This window comes from Notothenia coriiceps, unplaced genomic scaffold, assembly GCF_000735185.1.
Source record: "Notothenia coriiceps isolate Sejong01 unplaced genomic scaffold, NC01 NC01_scaffold00021674, whole genome shotgun sequence".
NCBI classification, from domain to species: Eukaryota; Metazoa; Chordata; class Actinopteri; order Perciformes; family Nototheniidae; genus Notothenia; species Notothenia coriiceps.
Window position 1 is genome coordinate 24,325 of NW_011354375.1, and position 17,560 is coordinate 41,884.

At 42.5% G+C, this 17,560-nt stretch overlaps 1 protein-coding gene across 2 annotated transcripts; it reads left to right on the plus strand.

Annotated features, from left to right (window-relative positions):
• The first annotated feature begins 1,693 nt into the window (after positions 1–1,693).
• On the plus strand, positions 1,694–17,174 carry nrf1 (nuclear respiratory factor 1). Of its 2 annotated transcripts, none has more exons than XM_010780357.1 (12): positions 1,694–1,776; positions 3,641–3,767; positions 3,889–4,033; positions 4,584–4,698; positions 5,065–5,191; positions 5,324–5,464; positions 8,442–8,600; positions 8,842–9,066; positions 9,147–9,269; positions 9,558–9,715; positions 12,601–12,722; positions 16,298–17,174. In XM_010780357.1, exons 2-12 carry the CDS (start codon positions 3,684–3,686, stop codon positions 16,462–16,464), a joined length of 1,566 nt encoding a protein of 521 aa, XP_010778659.1. In that variant the 5' UTR covers positions 1,694–1,776; positions 3,641–3,683; the 3' UTR covers positions 16,465–17,174. The 2 variants fall into 2 exon arrangements, with proteins under 2 accessions (XP_010778659.1, XP_010778660.1); XM_010780358.1 differs by having other exon boundaries at positions 9,171–9,269.
• Positions 17,175–17,560: the final 386 nt, after the last annotated feature.

A 17,560-nucleotide genomic window follows, 5' to 3' on the forward strand; every position in this document is an offset into this window, starting at 1 on the left:
CATTTCAGAATAATATATAAGATATGTTTTATAACTATTGATCATTAAAAGGAGTAAAAGTGCACCATTTACTGCTGAAACATAGTGGGGTAGAAGTATAAAGTAGCAACAAATTAAAATACTCAAGTAAAGTACAAGTATCTCAAAACTGTACCTAAGTACAGTACTTGAGTAAACCTACTTAGTCACTTTACAACACTGGCTTCTTTTAAACCAGAGATATACTAATACTTGTGTACTTTTACTTAAGTAATATTTTTGATTGCAGGACTTTTACTTGTAACAGTACTCCTACACTGCGGTATTTGTACTATACTTAAGTATAAGATCTGAATACTTCTCCCACCTCAGCTCACTGATTCATTTATTAGGTAGAGCTATCTTAAACTCATGCATTTGGACACAACAGCCCTGCAATTTTGAGTTTGAGGTTCTGTTGAAATGTAATGTGATCATTGTCTCTAAAACAGATTCAACACTTAGGATTCCTTGTTAGTTTTTTGTATAAACTTCATTAGCTTTAGCTAGATGTAGGTTAGGCCTAAATGGAAATGCAAAATAATGCACAGGTTCTTCTGTAAACATCTGCTGTGAGAGTCTAGGTCCCATGAGAAAGATTGTGAAAATGTGGATTTAGAGATGTATCTCTAGTAAATGTGTCCTAGTACATTGCTTGTTTGAATAATGTTTTTAAACGGAAATTCTACATAGAAATTAGCAACGTGTGCCTGAACGACACAGGTTTTTATTGATTGTAATAAATGTGTTTCGGTTGAGAAACATTAACTTCATATTGGTGATTATTTCCAAAATTAACATGAGTCTATCTTAACAGCAACGCTACATGACAGCGTGAACTGTCTGTTTTTGTTTATGTGTTTATAATATAAAGTTTATATCCTTAAATGAAGAGAACTTTACCTCACACGGTATGGTTGAGCTCACATCCATGGTTGAGGGGCCAGCTTCGGCAAAAGGGGGCGTGGTTTGACAGGTCTTGTGTGGCGTTCAAGAACTATCGTACATATTATTCACAATCAATGGTGCAAAAATGACCGATATGGATTTAATAGCAAGGCACGAATCTTTATAATCGGAAAAAGCAAATGTGTGATTGCCTAGGTTTCTTAATATGAAGAGTAGCTCATAGGGACATGGAAACGTTGACAGCAATTGTTTACAATGTGATATATTATATTACATTCTCTGTAGCCTACTATTTTTCCTTTTTATGTTGTAATCATAGACTGTATAAAGGTTGTAATGCATTATGTAAAATATGTCTTTGTGTTAGGGATGTATTAAAGACAACACAATACTTTCCTTATCTTATGTCGATGCTGCTTTTGTATTTGAAATATCTTTATCTGTAATTCACAACAGAATGGTTTCATACATTCTCTAGAGATTTGCAACTTTTTGTTAAAAATACAAGGTAATCAAAACACGGTTTATATTTCAGATGCAAGTTCTCCGGCGATTCTGGAAGAAGTCGTAAGTAGTCATAAGAATATCGGCACAATGTGTTATTTTTGATAAAACTAAATGCATGAACAAAAACCTCCTAGAAAGCTGCTTTATGCCTTAATTTTTGGCTAAAAGCGCTCCGAAATGAACGTCTGATTGTATGCATTGTGAATGTATAAAATAGCAGCTCGGGAGGGCACCTGAAGGCACCACCAGTGCAGTGCTGTTTGCTGCTTACTCCCCTCTGTCGTCCATTACAGTTCGGTACCATCTGTACGCGCAGGCCCGAAGTAGCGCAGCCGCTCTGAGGTTAGTGCCCTACCGCGCAATCTCCATCTATTTCTGCCCCGGCGCAGCCGCACCATCAACCCGGCAGCGTTGGGGCGAAAGATGCAGATTGTTTAGATGTTGACTACAGCAGACTTATGACACAGATATGGCTTTTGTGCGGAATCATTTTGTAGGCGCGTATCGACAAGAAGCTGAGAAAGAGTAGAATAGAGACGTAGGCCGCTGGGCCTGCTTAGCGCTGTGTTTTGTTTCATATTGCGCGGGTTTAGTGCTAGCTGCTGTTGCGTTACCAATGTTTAACTGTTACCTTTCACTGCACACTGAATTCATCCGTGATCAGTGTGCGAACATCGGGAGATTGTCGATGTTAACGATTATTGCTAATGTCCATTCAGATGACCGATGCTACACCGCCAAATGGTTAGCTAGCTAGCTTATTAGCCAAATGTAGGACACAGCTAGCTTAGCTCTGTTTGGCTGTCGATGTGAAGCAAGCCGGCTAACATGAGAGCACTGTAACGCATGATCAGTTACAATGTCTATTTAATACAGTTAGTCATGAGTAGTTACTATTTGATAGGGATTTTACTTTATTACCGGCCTTAGATATGATTAAACGCCAATGTTATTGTCGAGTCGTGCATCATCCCATTGATTCACACAGTCCATGTTGATGTTACAGATGATACTGCATGCCCATAAACCTGTCTGGCTGCTGCAAATGCCATCTTTTCCCTCCTTAGGCTTATTAACTTTGCATTTGTCGGTAACAACTCCCGTCCAAGAATACTCAAGACAAAGCAATGGTGTATTATACAGAACTGTTTAAATAAATATCATATACCTTTATATCAGCTTCCCACTATGAATCAATTATACAGGCTATCCCCAGTAAACCGAACCTGTGGACATTTCTCTCAAAAGCCTGTCTACATTGACCATGTATGGATTAAGTCATACATTTCTAAGTGTGAAGAATAATATTATATGTATGCATTTAGTGAAACCCTATTGTATGAGTGTTGTTTAGCCCCAAATTGGCAGACATACAGTTGTTCCATTCCACACACAGATGCTCTTCAACACTTTATATTCTGAATGACTTCTTGCTCTTATATTCATTAAACAATCAGTTATTCCCTTTGAATCTGAATTTAAACTGTAAATGTCTAAGAGTGCTAAGTATGATCTATTAACGAGTATCATGTGTGTAATGCCCATTATTCTCTTGTAAACCCTTATTTTATATAATATTATACATTATATATACATTATTTTCATACATTGATCACAGTGGTGTTATTCCTGATGGAAGTATTGATGCCGTATGAAGCCCTCTAGTGGCAGAGCAGCAGTCAGTGCACCACACACTTTACACAAGTTCAGAGCTGTAATAAGGAGACTGATGAGTATTGTGCATTGATGTTGTTGAACACACTATGAACATACATTATGTGCACACATATGCATTACATTGCTTAAGTTTATTTTTCATGGACTTGCATTTATGATGCACTTATGTATACAAAATACATGCAGTGTCTTGAAAGATTCAAGTACCATGCAATAGTTGGGATTGATTCGTATGTTCTTTGAATATTTTGGTCATTAGCTATTAATTTGTTGTGATGAGAATAATTGAGTTGTATCATATGATTTTAAGCATACTTCAATGCATTATGGTAGCAATATATATTTGAGGAAAGCTGCTACTACATGTTTTCATTTTGTATGTGCAATACTATGCATCAGCTACACTTCTTATATCAATACAGCAGGAATGACTCCTATACAAGTTCTCTGCTATTAATGAATACAGGGAAATTACTCAGGCACCTTGTACAGTAGGGGTAAAACACTGCTCTTTCCTCTCTCTCCTCAGTCATTGTACCGTGGATACAGCCGTGTACACCAGGTGGCCCATAATGGACGAACACGTCGTTCACCAGACAGAACACATGACCACCATCGAGGCTGGTGCCGTCAGCCAACAGATCCAGCAGGTTCAGGTTATTCAGGATTTAATTTTTCGCATATCAGCAGAATGGCTAATGGAAAACAGGAAGCCCTATTATTCTAAAGAGTTAAAAATCAAATGTAACCCATTGGTTCTTGGATCATTGTGTATAGGTACATGTGACCACGTATACCGAAGCGTCCATGATGAGCGCTGACGAAGACTCAACGTCCTCACCAGATGATGATCCTTATGACGACACAGACATCCTGAACTCGGCGGGCACTGATGAGATCACTGCGCACCTGGCTGCAGCAGGTACGTCTACACTGGGCTATAGAGAGAAGTAGAGCGTCTGGGGCCTCCAAATGAGTGAGAGTGGGATTAACTTGATAAGAAACATCCATCAACACTTCCCAACGGAAGTCTGAAAGACAAGTAGATGTTATAATCTTGCATGTTGGATTTTCCTTATCCAAGAATCACATTTATAGTGCCTGAGTTCAGTGTAATGCTTTTAAATGAACAGCAGGGGGTGCCAGTGGGCTGTTTTGTGGAGGCAGTGCCACTAGAAGGCCCCCTGATAATGCTTTATTTGATTTTCCCTTGTAGTTTTTAAGGGCCCAAATGATGCCATTGTGCCACCATGGCAACTCGGCTCAATTTAAAATCTAGCCTACTTTTGAAAAGGAATAGCAAATCAAATGTGTTAAATCAAAAATAAGAAGATTTGAACGTGTACATTCAAGATGAAGATGATAAGCTCAAGAGAGTATTGAACAGAATTCAAGAACTCTACAGATTGTAGTTCCTTGTGATTTCTAGCCTTTATTTGTACTTACAGTCCAACTTTCTCTTTCTCTCTCAGGGCCAGTAGGCATGGCGGCTGCTGCTGCCGTGGCAACTGGGAAGAAAAGAAAGAGGCCTCATGTCTTTGAATCTAACCCCTCCATCCGCAAGAGGCAGCAGACCCGTCTGCTCAGGTGAGCCTGAACACCAGGAAACATGTCCTAGTACTGCACTCTGTATTGTCCATCAACAGTTACCATAACTCAGAAGTATTTTACATTGCATCTGATTTGGCTCTTCATATTAGATTTATATCTTTCACTGTCAATATGTATATATTTCTTTTCTTTTCTTTTTTTGATATGTTTTATAGATTTTTTTTTTTTTTTCTACCCTTTTGTAGATGTAAAATGCCTTGTTTTATCATACCCAAATTGGGATCAATAAAATAAATCTTAACTTGAAGCCCCTTTCAGCAGCTGGGATCAGTGTTTAGAGTCGCTGTTGTGCTTCAGGGCTTGTATTGTGATCCGGAGGTAAAGCATGGTGTGTGTTTACAGGAAACTCAGAGCCACCCTGGATGAGTACACAACCAGAGTGGGCCAGCAGGCCATAGTGCTGTGTATCTCCCCCTCTAAACCCAACCCTGTGTACAAGGTGTTTGGGGCTGCTCCTCTGGAGAATGTGGTGAGTGTTAGCTTCAGTTATTCACTATGAATTCTGTTAGATGTTTATCAGTCAATTCACTTCCTGATGATTGAACCACCACCTAGCAAATGCTTCTGATACCAAACTGATCCAGTGTGGTTTGTCCTCCAGGTGAGGAAGTATAAGGGCATGATATTGGAGGATCTGGAGAACGCTCTGGCTGAACACGCCCCCCCTGGAGGAGATCTGGCCTCAGAGCTGCCCCCCCTCACGATCGATGGTATCCCTGTCTCTGTGGACAAGATGACCCAGGTCAGGCTCAATACTGTCTGTGCTTGTACTGAACTTTATTTATTTAGGATCAACCTCTTGAGATGAACCGTGTTGTTATGGGGGGGTCCTCCTAACATATAGTACAAACAGCAAGACAGTCAAAACACAAAAACAAAATGACAACCAGATCAAGTCACAAAAAATACAACAGACAAGACTACTACAATCACAACACAACAATTAGAAATGAAACATTTGAACATAACCACATGGCCACAGAGAAGCCATGAACAAATACATTTGACCTGCAAATACTTATTGGGGTTTTGTCCATGCATTTGTTTAATCAAAATATCACATTGCGCCGATTGATTTATGACTACATTAGTATGAATTACAAATAAAGATATTTCAAATAAAAAAAGCAACATCTACATAAGCCAAATACCAACATGGTGTTTTCTTACGTGTTAAATAATCTATAGAATGTACAATTCACCTCAAAATAAGAAGACGAAGCATTTGAAAACATTTGAATCGAAATGAAGTGTCGTATATCTTATCTATTCTCGTCTGAAAGGAGATGGCCTATTTCTCAGTTTTCCAACCAAATTCCCTTCTGGTGTCTGAGACTCAAACACAGAGTGGACGGTCCCAGCAGAGGGCAGCGTTTGGCAACAAATCCGATTCTCACATTGTGTTTTATGTCCTAAGTTTAGCCAGGTACTGCATATACTGTATCAAGGTCAACTGCCTTTTTTCAGCTGTTTCTGGATGTCTATCAGCGTCACTTAATGAACGTTCTTTTAAATACTGTAATTTAACTTTACGGTGAAGAGGACTTGTAACTCAGTCAGACTGTATTCTTGATGCCTCCTCCCTTTGCTAGACAGGCTGCGGTACCAGTGAGGGGGGGGGGGGGTGCAGAGCAGACTGCACTTAGAGGCCTTTCACTGCAACATTTGCACCATCCTCTCTGAGGGGACCTGGCTTGTTTACTCCGTCCCAGTGCTGCCGACGCATTCTCTGGATCATCGTCAGAGCAGCCAGCATGATAGGGCCCAAAGAGACGGTCCTCAACCCTGGGAGGACGGTAGCCAATCCGAGGGGCGGATGTTTCCTCGGGGGGCGGGTGTTAGTTGGTGCTTGTTTTTCTGGAGGTTGTCGGATGAGATTACCGTGAGTAACCTGTCACTCAGGTGGAAAGGTGAGGGTGTTGTGGAGACAGGATGTTGTCCCGTCAAAATGTACCTTGGAAATAGCAAGTTTTCACATGAAAACTCTTGTTCTGTTCCATAAAAGACAGGGCTTATTGTTCACTATGCAGACATCTGAAGTAGGTTTTACAAAGCTGAAGAAATCCCAAGTGAGGTGTAGTGATGCAAGGCCGGTATATAAAGCATCTGCAGCAGGTGATCCCGGTCCAGCCTGAGCCCATAATTACCCCCCAGCCTCGTTAGGGACAGGGACCCGGCAACATAGGCTCCTTCCTAAATGCTGATTGGACAATTGCTTGGTGGATTAGGATTGGGGGGGGGGCGGGGTGGTGGGTGCGAGCATAACACGCCACTTAACTCACGAGCCACTGTAATTAGGCCATCTGGCCCAGCACGCATGCATCACATACATCCACACACAGATAAGCCACAGGTGGAAAAGGCAAGCATCTTTTTGCCACTAAATCCGTCTTTCTGGGGTTAATCCAAGTTCCTCTGTCAGGTATAAAGTGCCGTCTGAAGTAAAGCCCCTGTAGCGGATGCGTGTTTTTCTAAAGCTGGCGTGCTTAAGTATTGTCCATCCGTTTTCTATCAGGATCCACTTTGTTGTATCTTCCTACACAAAAGGTTTGTGATTATCAGTTAGAATACGTGGTCTAAGGGGGGGAGGGATGGATTTATTTCTCTGTGTAACCACATTTTGCCCGTGATGTCAGGCAGGCAGACGCTGCAGTGCCTCATTGTGCAATATAATCCCCTGGTGATGCATATTACCAGGGCACTGAGGACACTAAACCCCCCCCAGCCTGTCGGTGAGCGTGAGGACAGGCGTGTTCTTGAAACGGTGAAGCTGTGGCATGTCGCTCACTGCCACACATTTAGCATGTGTGCTGGGTGATCAATAGCCAACCAATCAGATGCCCCCACTCCCTGCTTTGCAGCACATGGCAGTCTCCTGGAGCCTTCTGTGCAGTGTTGCTGACAGAGCAATCAGAACAGGGAGAGTAGATATGACACAATAAATAATGGCCAATATTTTATAGGAAGTTCTTGACTCTCAAATAAATAATCTCTTAAATCCAACACCAAGTAACTAGTTCTAACCACCTACTTTAAAAAATGGCAATATATTGGACTCAGTAATACAGTCAATCTTTAATAATAAAATAATAACTTGAGTCTCTACAGTTCCATAACGTAGTATAAGTGATCCAAATCCAATCCAATCCGAAAGCACTGACAAACCTCCAGACCAAAGTGCTGTACAGAGAGATACATCAAATATAAAATCACACGGCTCAGCTCACAAAACATAAAATAAGTATAAAATCACATAAAAGGTACAAACACAAAACAAACCAGAATAAACGTAACAATTACAAAAATAAAAACAGCCATATAGTAAAAACAATAGACCAGAAAATAAAATAAATCTAATGTTTTTGTTTGACATTGATTTTTGTACAAATATTGACCAGCTTGTCCTTGTTAGTACCTGAGTGTGCTGGAGCCTTAGCTTGTACAGGTTGACTGCTGGATCCCCCCCCATGCCCCCTCAGTGTCTCACCAGGCTGGAGCCACAGCCATAGATTGGTCTGTTAGCAAACATGATCGCATTGTTCTCCTTTTAGAAAGCCTGTTTCTATTTGCAGGCGTTGGCAACCTCAGCAGCAGCTTCCCGATCAATACTCACCTCCTGCTTCCTGCTCAAGGGCGTGTGAGCCTGGGAGAGACACTGCGGCTCTCCACTTTGGAGTTCTGCTCTGCTTCGTCTCATTTCTCTGCGCTCCTCTCCTCAGGCCCAGCTGCGAGCGTTCATCCCTGAGATGCTGAAGTACTCGACGGGCCGGGGGAAGCCTGGTTGGGGGAAGGAGAGCTGCAAACCACTGTGGTGGCCGGAGGACATCCCATGGGCCAACGTCCGCAGTGACGTCCGCACCGAGGAGCAGAAACAGAGGGTGAGAGAAATACTCAAGTTATGACGTCATACATTATCAGTCTTTGCAGGGAAATGCTGCAACCCGTTGTCCCATCCTTTACATTGGTAACTATAGGTAACAAGCAGATTCCAAGAGATGCAACATGATTTGTTGTAGTCTAGTTGCCTGACCAACTGCAACCTATAATGTGGCATTCCATGTCTGTAGTCCTTTATGCAGACTGTAGAATCATTTGCCATGTTATCATGCATTTCCCAAGGTGTCTTGGACGCAGGCGCTGCGGACCATCGTGAAGAACTGCTACAAGCAGCACGGCCGGGAGGATCTGTTGTACGCTTTTGAAGATCATGTGATCACGACCACCACCACCACCCAGCACCACCACCACCACCACCTGACCAACGCCAGCATCGCTCACCTGGTTCCCTCACAGACGGTGGTACAGACCGTCAACAACCCCGACGGGACAGTGTCGCTCATCCAGGTAGCATTTACTTCCTCTCTTTGTCTTAAAAGTTCTTAATGTTTTTTTTTTTTTATCCAAATCACATTCAGTAATTTAAGTTCTTGTGTGCACCACTATCCCAGGTTGGCACAGGGCACACAGTGGCCACCCTGGCAGACGCCTCGGAGCTGCCCGGGGTGACGGTGGCGCAGGTCAACTACGCCACAGTGACTGACGGAGAGGTAGCAACCACTAGAGCATCCCATGTTCATCCCTTGTTCTGTACAGTAGTATAACACATTCTGATCGTTTACTACACACACAGACTGTAGAACGAATGGTCAAACCATTTTAGTGTCAATGCATGAGTCATAGAAACAAACATTTAGGGTGATTAATGGGAGCTGTCCGTTCAGCACCACAACATCTAAGCCAGCCAGAGGATATTATTGGTCGTTTTCACGTTGTCTTTTTCTTCTCTCTAGATACTTATTTGCTTTGTGTTCTTTTTATATATTGTTCCTTTCCAGGTGGATCAGAACTGGGCCACCCTCCAGGGTGGTGAAATGACGATTCAGACCACTCAGGCCTCGGAGGCCACGCAGGCAGTCGCATCTCTGGCAGAAGCTGCGATCGCCGCCAGCCACGAAATGCAGTCCGGAGCCACCGTCACTATGTCTATGAACAGGTGAGGGTGGGGGAGAGAACAAGTTATTTTACAAGGGAACAAGGCTTTTAGAGTCACAACTCATAAGATATTGGATGTTAGGTGGCTTGTACTTTGTTGGGCCTGAAAGATTTCTTTTAGATATAGACCAGAGAACCATAATTACATTGGAGTGATTTAAGTTTAAAAGATTTGAAAGGCTCATGTCCCGGTCTACAATTCTTACCTCCTCACGTAAAATGGTTTAATAGGGAAAACAGAGGTGGGATTGTTTGAATTGTCCACACTTTTCATAAGGAGAACCTGTATCTGGTGATCAGCTGTCACTGACACAGTCCTGGAGGAGTCCAGGTGGAGTGCAGCCAGCAGAGCAAACAGACAGATCCTAATGATTGGACTGAGAGTGTGACCACTGTCAGGACCGTCGCCTGGAGAGGAACCACCTGCCGTAGTAGTTCAGCTTCCAATGACTTAGGCTCTCAGCACATTCATTCAATAAACTCCTACCCTTTTATTTGGGCCAACGACCTAATCGAATTTCCTTTACAAAAAAAAGTTGGTGCAGTTGGAAATGAAATGACACGAAGCATTCAAACTTGTTTTCAGGAACTACCTGTCATCGCAGTTTAGCTTCTAATTAATGAGCCTGTTGAATTATTAAGGCCCTTTGCTGATTCATTCAATCAACTGCTACCCTTTTGCATCACATGTAGTTGGTGCAGTTTGAAATAGAATTACAGATAAAATAGCTATTCAAACAAGTGTTTTATTTAATAAAATATAAGGTATACTACCGTACAGCACCTATAGATTGTCCTGTTTTCAGCTGTGGGGGTGTTGTTGTTGTTGCCGTAATGTTTTCTTGAGGGAAATCAGCCACTCGATTGTATTCAGATGGGATCTCCAACAGGATCTTAAATCATGTCCCAGGGAGGGCCAGCCGTCTGCAGTGTCTGATTACAACGCAGAACAGAGCAGCTTGAAAGTCTGCTCATCTATCAAATAAGGTGGGGGGTCTTTGGCTGCGGCTGACACCTTTAGCTTCTTCCTCATCCTCATTTTTGATATTCATGATCCTACAAATGACAATTAAAGATCTTTATCTTGCTTTGATTTAAACATGGTAGCTGGTTCTCCCCTGCAGTGATGTCAAGGCATTAATGTGTAAGGGTTTGTCCCAGTGGGGCTTGTTACCTGCCTCCACCTGAGTCCACCCCCCCCACCCTCTACTGTTTACCTGTGCAGAGCATCTCTGGAACATTTTGTCTCTGCTTCCCAGCTCCACAGGGAGTTAAGATCCTCTTTCTCCCACCGTCTCTTTTTTGCTGTGTGACCAAAATTGGCACCACCTTGAGTTCCAAAATACATCGGCCCTGCTCGACTTCACATCACCCCCTTGCTGCAGAAACTCCACGGGCTCCCCATCCCTTAACACATTCATTTCAAAATCCCCATCCTCACTCAGAAAGCCTTCCATAACCAGGCCCCCTCCCACCTCACCGACCTGCCCCATAAACACACTCCTTCCTGCACCCTCCACTCCTCAGACGCCGACCTTATTATAAGCGTAACAAGTAAAGCATCTTATTGCCATGCTTTGACTCTTTTAACTGCATTTGTGTAAAAACAGCAACCTATAGAACTGTTTACCACAAAACAGAAAACAACACAATGTGAAAAAGGCTCAGTATTTAAGGCGGTATGAGAAGCCTTTTTTCTACCAGGGATGTCCCGATCACCTTTTTTTGCTCCCGATCCGATTCCGATCATTTGATTTTGACAATCTGCCGATACCGATTTTTCCCGATCCGATCTTTATGCAATGCATTAAGAGAAAAAAAAGGTAACAGATAACGGCTGGTCATCCAACACGATGAATTCAGCTATCTTGGCTGTTATTTTGTTCTGGGGCAGTTTCTCTTTCCTTTTTAAAAGTGTCGGTTGTTTCAGTGCCGTTACCTGAGTGGCCGCTGTGTACTCGTCGTGTTGTTGTTGGTGTTTGTTTCTCAGGTGGCGTATTAGATTGGTCGTGTTGAACGTAGCTCTGTTCTTTCCACTACGCGGAACCTACGCCTTGCAAACATTGCATCTGGCTTTTACACTGCCTTCGCTTTCAATTTTATAATACTTCCAAACTCCTGACATTTTCTCTGTCCCGACTCCCGAGTCACCAGCTGAACGTAGCCTCTCGTTAGCTTACTGCTACTATTAGACACTGTGCCCTGCCCACTCTGTTGCCAGATTTGAGAGAAATAAGCAACCAGGTCTATGAAAACAAGCCCCAAAGAAGCAACACATACATGATTTTGTGTCATTTTAAACCAAAACTAAGGCCTCAGGATGACTTTACGACGTGAACATGGACGATCTTTTGAAAATCACGTGATCGAATCGGGACATCTCTAGATGTAGCATGACTCCACTCCCATACTCTTCCTGAGCCATCGTCTGCTTACAACAGTATGAGTGCATCATTAATGCGTCTCTGCTCGGCTCCACCTCCTCTTGTCTTATCTTAGCTCTGTCTCAGATGCGATTATAGACCAAGCTGTGAACACTTCCAATAGGCTGCTGGTAAATCCACTGGGTAGATCTGGTTAATAAAAGTGCTTTGTTAGACCCGTGGCACCTGGCCCCTATTGGAGATGTGACAGATTCTCCATAAGGCCTGACTAGAAAAGCCTCTTACAGCTCATACACTCCTACCTCTTCACCCCACATCTCTGTAATAACCCTTTGTGAGCAGGCTGCGTGTGTACTTTGTACCAGTGATTGTACCTGACAGCTACAGGACATCTATCCTGCGTGTGTGACATCTCATTCTAAATTGTATGCACAGTAAAAGGATGCCTGTGTTTTTACATGTTGTTCACAGTATCTGATGTGTGTGTTTGTGTGTGTTGCAGCGAGGCAGCAGCCCATGCTGTAGCGACGCTGGCAGAGGCCACTCTGCAGGGCGGGGGGCAGATTGTCCTGGCAGAGACAGCAGCTGCTGTTGGGGCCCTGGCGGGGGTCCAAGATGCCACAGGTATACGACATGTTCATCAATAACGTTAGGATCAACATGCAAAATGCCTCTTAAATCACAGAAATGATATAGTGATCATATAAAGTATATATTTTAAATGTCTATAGCACTAATTATAGCTTAAGTGACACTGGTGGAGTATTTACATCACCAAGCGTCTTTGGACACCAGGAAAAGCGCTGTATAAATACCATGGATCATTATTAGTGTCCCTACTCTCACACACTATCTGTTGTTAATAGAAACTTCAGCTACTAAAATCCTAACGCTCTCTTTAATCCACAACTATTTCAATAATAGTAGACACTGAATATTTAACTTTTTTAGTGCGCAGTAAATTCAGATTTCTTGAGTCATCGATCATCTTTCTTTTTTGCGTCTCACACGGGTGTCACATTTAAGGGATTTTAAAGTTAGAGTAAAATACACACCATAAACTTAGTTTTTCACATGTGTACTAATTGGTACATGTGTGTGTGTTCCCCAGCCAATGGCATGTCTAATTAGCCTCTCTAAGTGTAATCTCCCGCAGTAGCACTGCAGCCTCTGAGCTGCTGCACTTTAATCTACCATGTGCTGATGTGACAGATGGTGTGGGTTTTTTGTGTGTGTATCTTCCCTTCTTTTAATGATACGTTAGATGCAGGAGCCCATTGTTAGCTTCCTCACAGGCACATGCATCCTTTGATATGGCGATGCATTGCTACTGGGACTGGACCAGTTTGTCCTCACATCCTCATGGATAGCATTAACAGCCTTTTTGATGTCCATCCATACCCTGGGGGGAATGTAAAGCTACTGCTGGTCACTGATTAACACCAGGGGACATGCTGCTAATCGGATCACTCACTAAAGGTAGCCTGGAAGTGTCAGTAGCATATTTTACAAAAATACAGATATACAAAGGAAACTCAGCGTGAATACAAACTTTATAATTAGATGTCAATTGCTGGCTAAATTACCAGTGTGATTTAAAAGCTGTTTAAAATTGTATTTCTCATATTAATACAAATGTAACAATAACTGCTGGAGCCAAAATAATGAAATTTAATCTTTTTTGTGTGCCAATTAATGCTTTGAATCATGCTCATTTCAAATCAATGCAGGGATGCAACACATGATTTATTACACTTCAGTTAATAATAACTAATCTCCAGCAAATATAACAGACAAAAGGTTTAGTACACACGTCTCATCAATCCGTCAATCTTTGTTCTCTTTTACCATTTACTCTAATCAGTACCATCCGACAGTAGGATAAACACACACACACAACACACACACACACGGTACACTAGTCCAGGCTCTCAGGGGCCGATCCACTCCATTATCAGTCCATTGACTTATCATTGGGCCAGCTGTCAGCACACAAACACATCATTTGATGTAAGAAAAACATAAAGAATATTCAAAGCAGACAGCCCTTCTGAAATATGGTGCAGAATGCTAACGTATTACATTACATTGCATTTAGAAGACTCTTTTATCCAAAGCCACGTACAATATGTTCAATAAACCATTAAGACTCAAACAACAAGAACAGTGCTGACATATTCACTTCAAACAAGCAAGAACATTGTACGTGCTGGTGCGTAAGTTATACTCTTAGGGTTTTTTATTTGCCACGGTACAATCGTATAAACACGGTGTATTTGTATGCACTGCTGTAAATCCAAGTTATTTAGTTTATTTCCTGAGCCTTTGTGCCACTAATTGCTCCCTGAACCATAAGGAGTCGTTTTGCTGCTCCGGCTCTCCACCAGCTAATGGAGCTGCCAGAGCCAGTCCTTCTCCTCACTATTGACCTTAGCTAATCACTGGAGTGCTGCCCAGGAGTGGAGAGTCTGTTTGAAGTGCAGCAGCCAGACGTCTGATTGGCTTGTGTGTCCACCCTCCGCTAACAGAGGCAGAAACACACACTAATACATGCACACACCACACACCACCCTTAATGTCGGAGTGACAGTGTTGGAGTGGCCCGATGAGGCCCTTCACTCAGTCACTGTGCGGGCCCCGTATGTCACCATGCCAGGCCCCCTGCCCCCTCCCCTAAGCCCCCCTCCTCAATCACAGCCAGCACAATCACCTGCATCAGCAGATCTTAACCCTGTCGCAAATCACCGGCGAGTGGGCTTAGCAAGGGCCCACATTAGAGGACCAATAACTAGAAAGCTAGCCTAAAAAAAGGTGCCTGATTTTATTTTGGGAGACTTGAAGGATGGCGAATAATCAAATCAAAGTTTAATTATATAGCCCCCTATCACAAAAAACATTAGTCTCAGTGGGCTTTACAGATCAACAAACATAGATGACAGTGTAAAATATAATTTAATTCACAAGAAAATGATAAAAGTAATGACAAATGATAAAATATGAATAAAACGAGATAAAATAAAAACAAAAAGACAGTAAAAATAAAATACCATAAAATGTAGGACTCAAAGGACAAACAAAGGTTCATCTTAAACCAGCTCTAACTTTAGGCTTTATTAAAACCCACAAACAGGAAGTTGGTTCCAGAGAAAGGGAGCTTGGTAGCTGAATGCTCTGACCAAAAGACCTGCACTCATAATATATTTACCTTGACAGGGTTGATGTGTGTTTGGTGCATTCAGTGTCTGAGCTCACAGTAAACGGAGCGGGCATTAGCCTCTGCCACCCCTCACACTGACCTTCCTGCCTCCCTGTGACACTGTGACAGCTTGCAGGGTGGGGCGAGACCCACGTGATGCAGCAGTAATCCCTACACACACACACACACACACACACACACACACACACACACACACACACACACACACACACACACACACAGCTGGGCCTGGGGGAAGCTCAAGAACGTTCAATCGGACCATTGTTCAGAAATGCCATCTCTGCAACATGGCTGCCTCCTGTCACAGACTACTACCTGGACAGAGTTAAACTGTAGTGGCAAGATTACAAAAAGTTAGCATAAGGCTGCAACAATTTCATTTCTTTATTAATTAATCTGTTTATGACTTTGTTTTATGATTTGATCAGTCTTTAAAATGTCACAGTTAGGGATGTTTGCCCGTTTCAAGAGCCCAGCATGGTGTGGTCTCATCCAATTTATTACCAACTCAAAATCCTAACCTCTGAAAATCTTGAACCAGCAGGTGCTATACAACTTTAACTGATAAATGACTGAAATGGTCAATAGTTATAGTAGAAACGAGCAAATCTTCACATTTGACTGTGACCACCAATTGTTATCTGGTCAATCTAATAACTACCTAAAAGGTCTCTTGAGAGAGGCTGCTGTTATCATCTTAGCTCTGAAGTGAAATGGATTCTTTATCGGCCCTTGCTGCACCCTTTCATCAAGATTCTTTACTGCTCACAGCCAAAAATCAAACATTGAGTTAAAAATCCGTCATCAGAATGATGCCGTTCATTGTTCCGTCTGACTAAAAAATGATTAGTTCTTTAATCCCTTATTCCAGCTGCTGGGATAAAACAGATGTTGATCCCTGCTCGGCATGCAGCCATCCCACCGGCAGGTTAACAGTGCTGCTGTGAGTCTAAACCCTAACATCTGTGCCCCCACCCCCCAGGTATGGTCCAGATCCCGATCCCGGTCAGCATGTACCAGACGGTAGTGACCAGCCTCGCCCATGGCAACCGGGCCGTGCAAGTCGCCATGGCGCCCGTCACCACGCGCATCGATAACACGGTGACGCTCGACGGTCAGGCCGTGGAGGTCGTGACCTTGGAACAGTGACAATGATGAACCTGGAAAGAGTAGGAGGGGCCGATCGGCATTCTGTGCTGATTGGCTCATCCTACTGATTTCCAGCTATGATGCTGTGTACAATGTCAAATATATTTTTTAATGTACATCTGCAGGGGAAGTGAGGTATCAATGTGTTTACTATGTAAAGATATTGCTTTTGTGGTGTATTGTTTCTCCCATTCGGCTTCATGTTTGTTTGTTTTTTAGATCTGTGATGTTGAGTATTTAGTATTTATTTCTTCACAATTAACCTTTACTTAAAACAATGATGAACCAAAAAGCCCGGGAGCAAAGCCACAACTGAACCACCCACAGTGTGTTCACACTGTTCTCCATCTACATGTCGTCTTGGTACTTGACCGTTTGGATTTTAGGATGCATTTACACTTCAGTGCCATAGAGTTCACTCCTGTTTTCAAATCCTCTATCATATTCTCAATTCCTCTTGAAAGCATCGGATCAGCGTCTGAACTCATGGACATTTCTCCCATTAGATGATGGAATATTATGTTGAAATACCATATTGTGTGCTTTTCCCTGTGCTGTTGTACTGTAGTCCCCGCACATGCCAACATTTGTGAAGACTCAGGATTTACATCAGTGTTTTGTACTGCTGGACTGCGAAGCTGACTTCCTGGAGCAGCCATTTTGTCGACCAAATCCATTCATCCACAGTGCATGGAGAGGGGTTGATGTTATTTTTTTAACATGGACTTGTATATCACTTAGGATTTGGTGGTCTGCATCACTTTGTAAATCACAGGAAGCTGGCCACACTTTGACACTGGCGCTTTATCTGTGTTGCAAATATGAATAAGGGTTTTCTTTTTTAAACAGCAAAAAAGTGCTCGACACGAATCGACTCGGTTTGGTTCAGCTGTAACAGTTTCACAGTCTTGCCACTATTTAAAAAATAAAGTGTAATAAAATGTCTGCTGTTCACCCTTCAGTCAGATTCACTCATGAGTATTAGTAATGTTCATCCAAACGATAAAAGCGTAAATGAAATGCTTAAATATGTATTGTTTCTCACATTGAATCAAATTGCTTAGTTCAATTATTTTAATATGCTAGTCTCACTGTA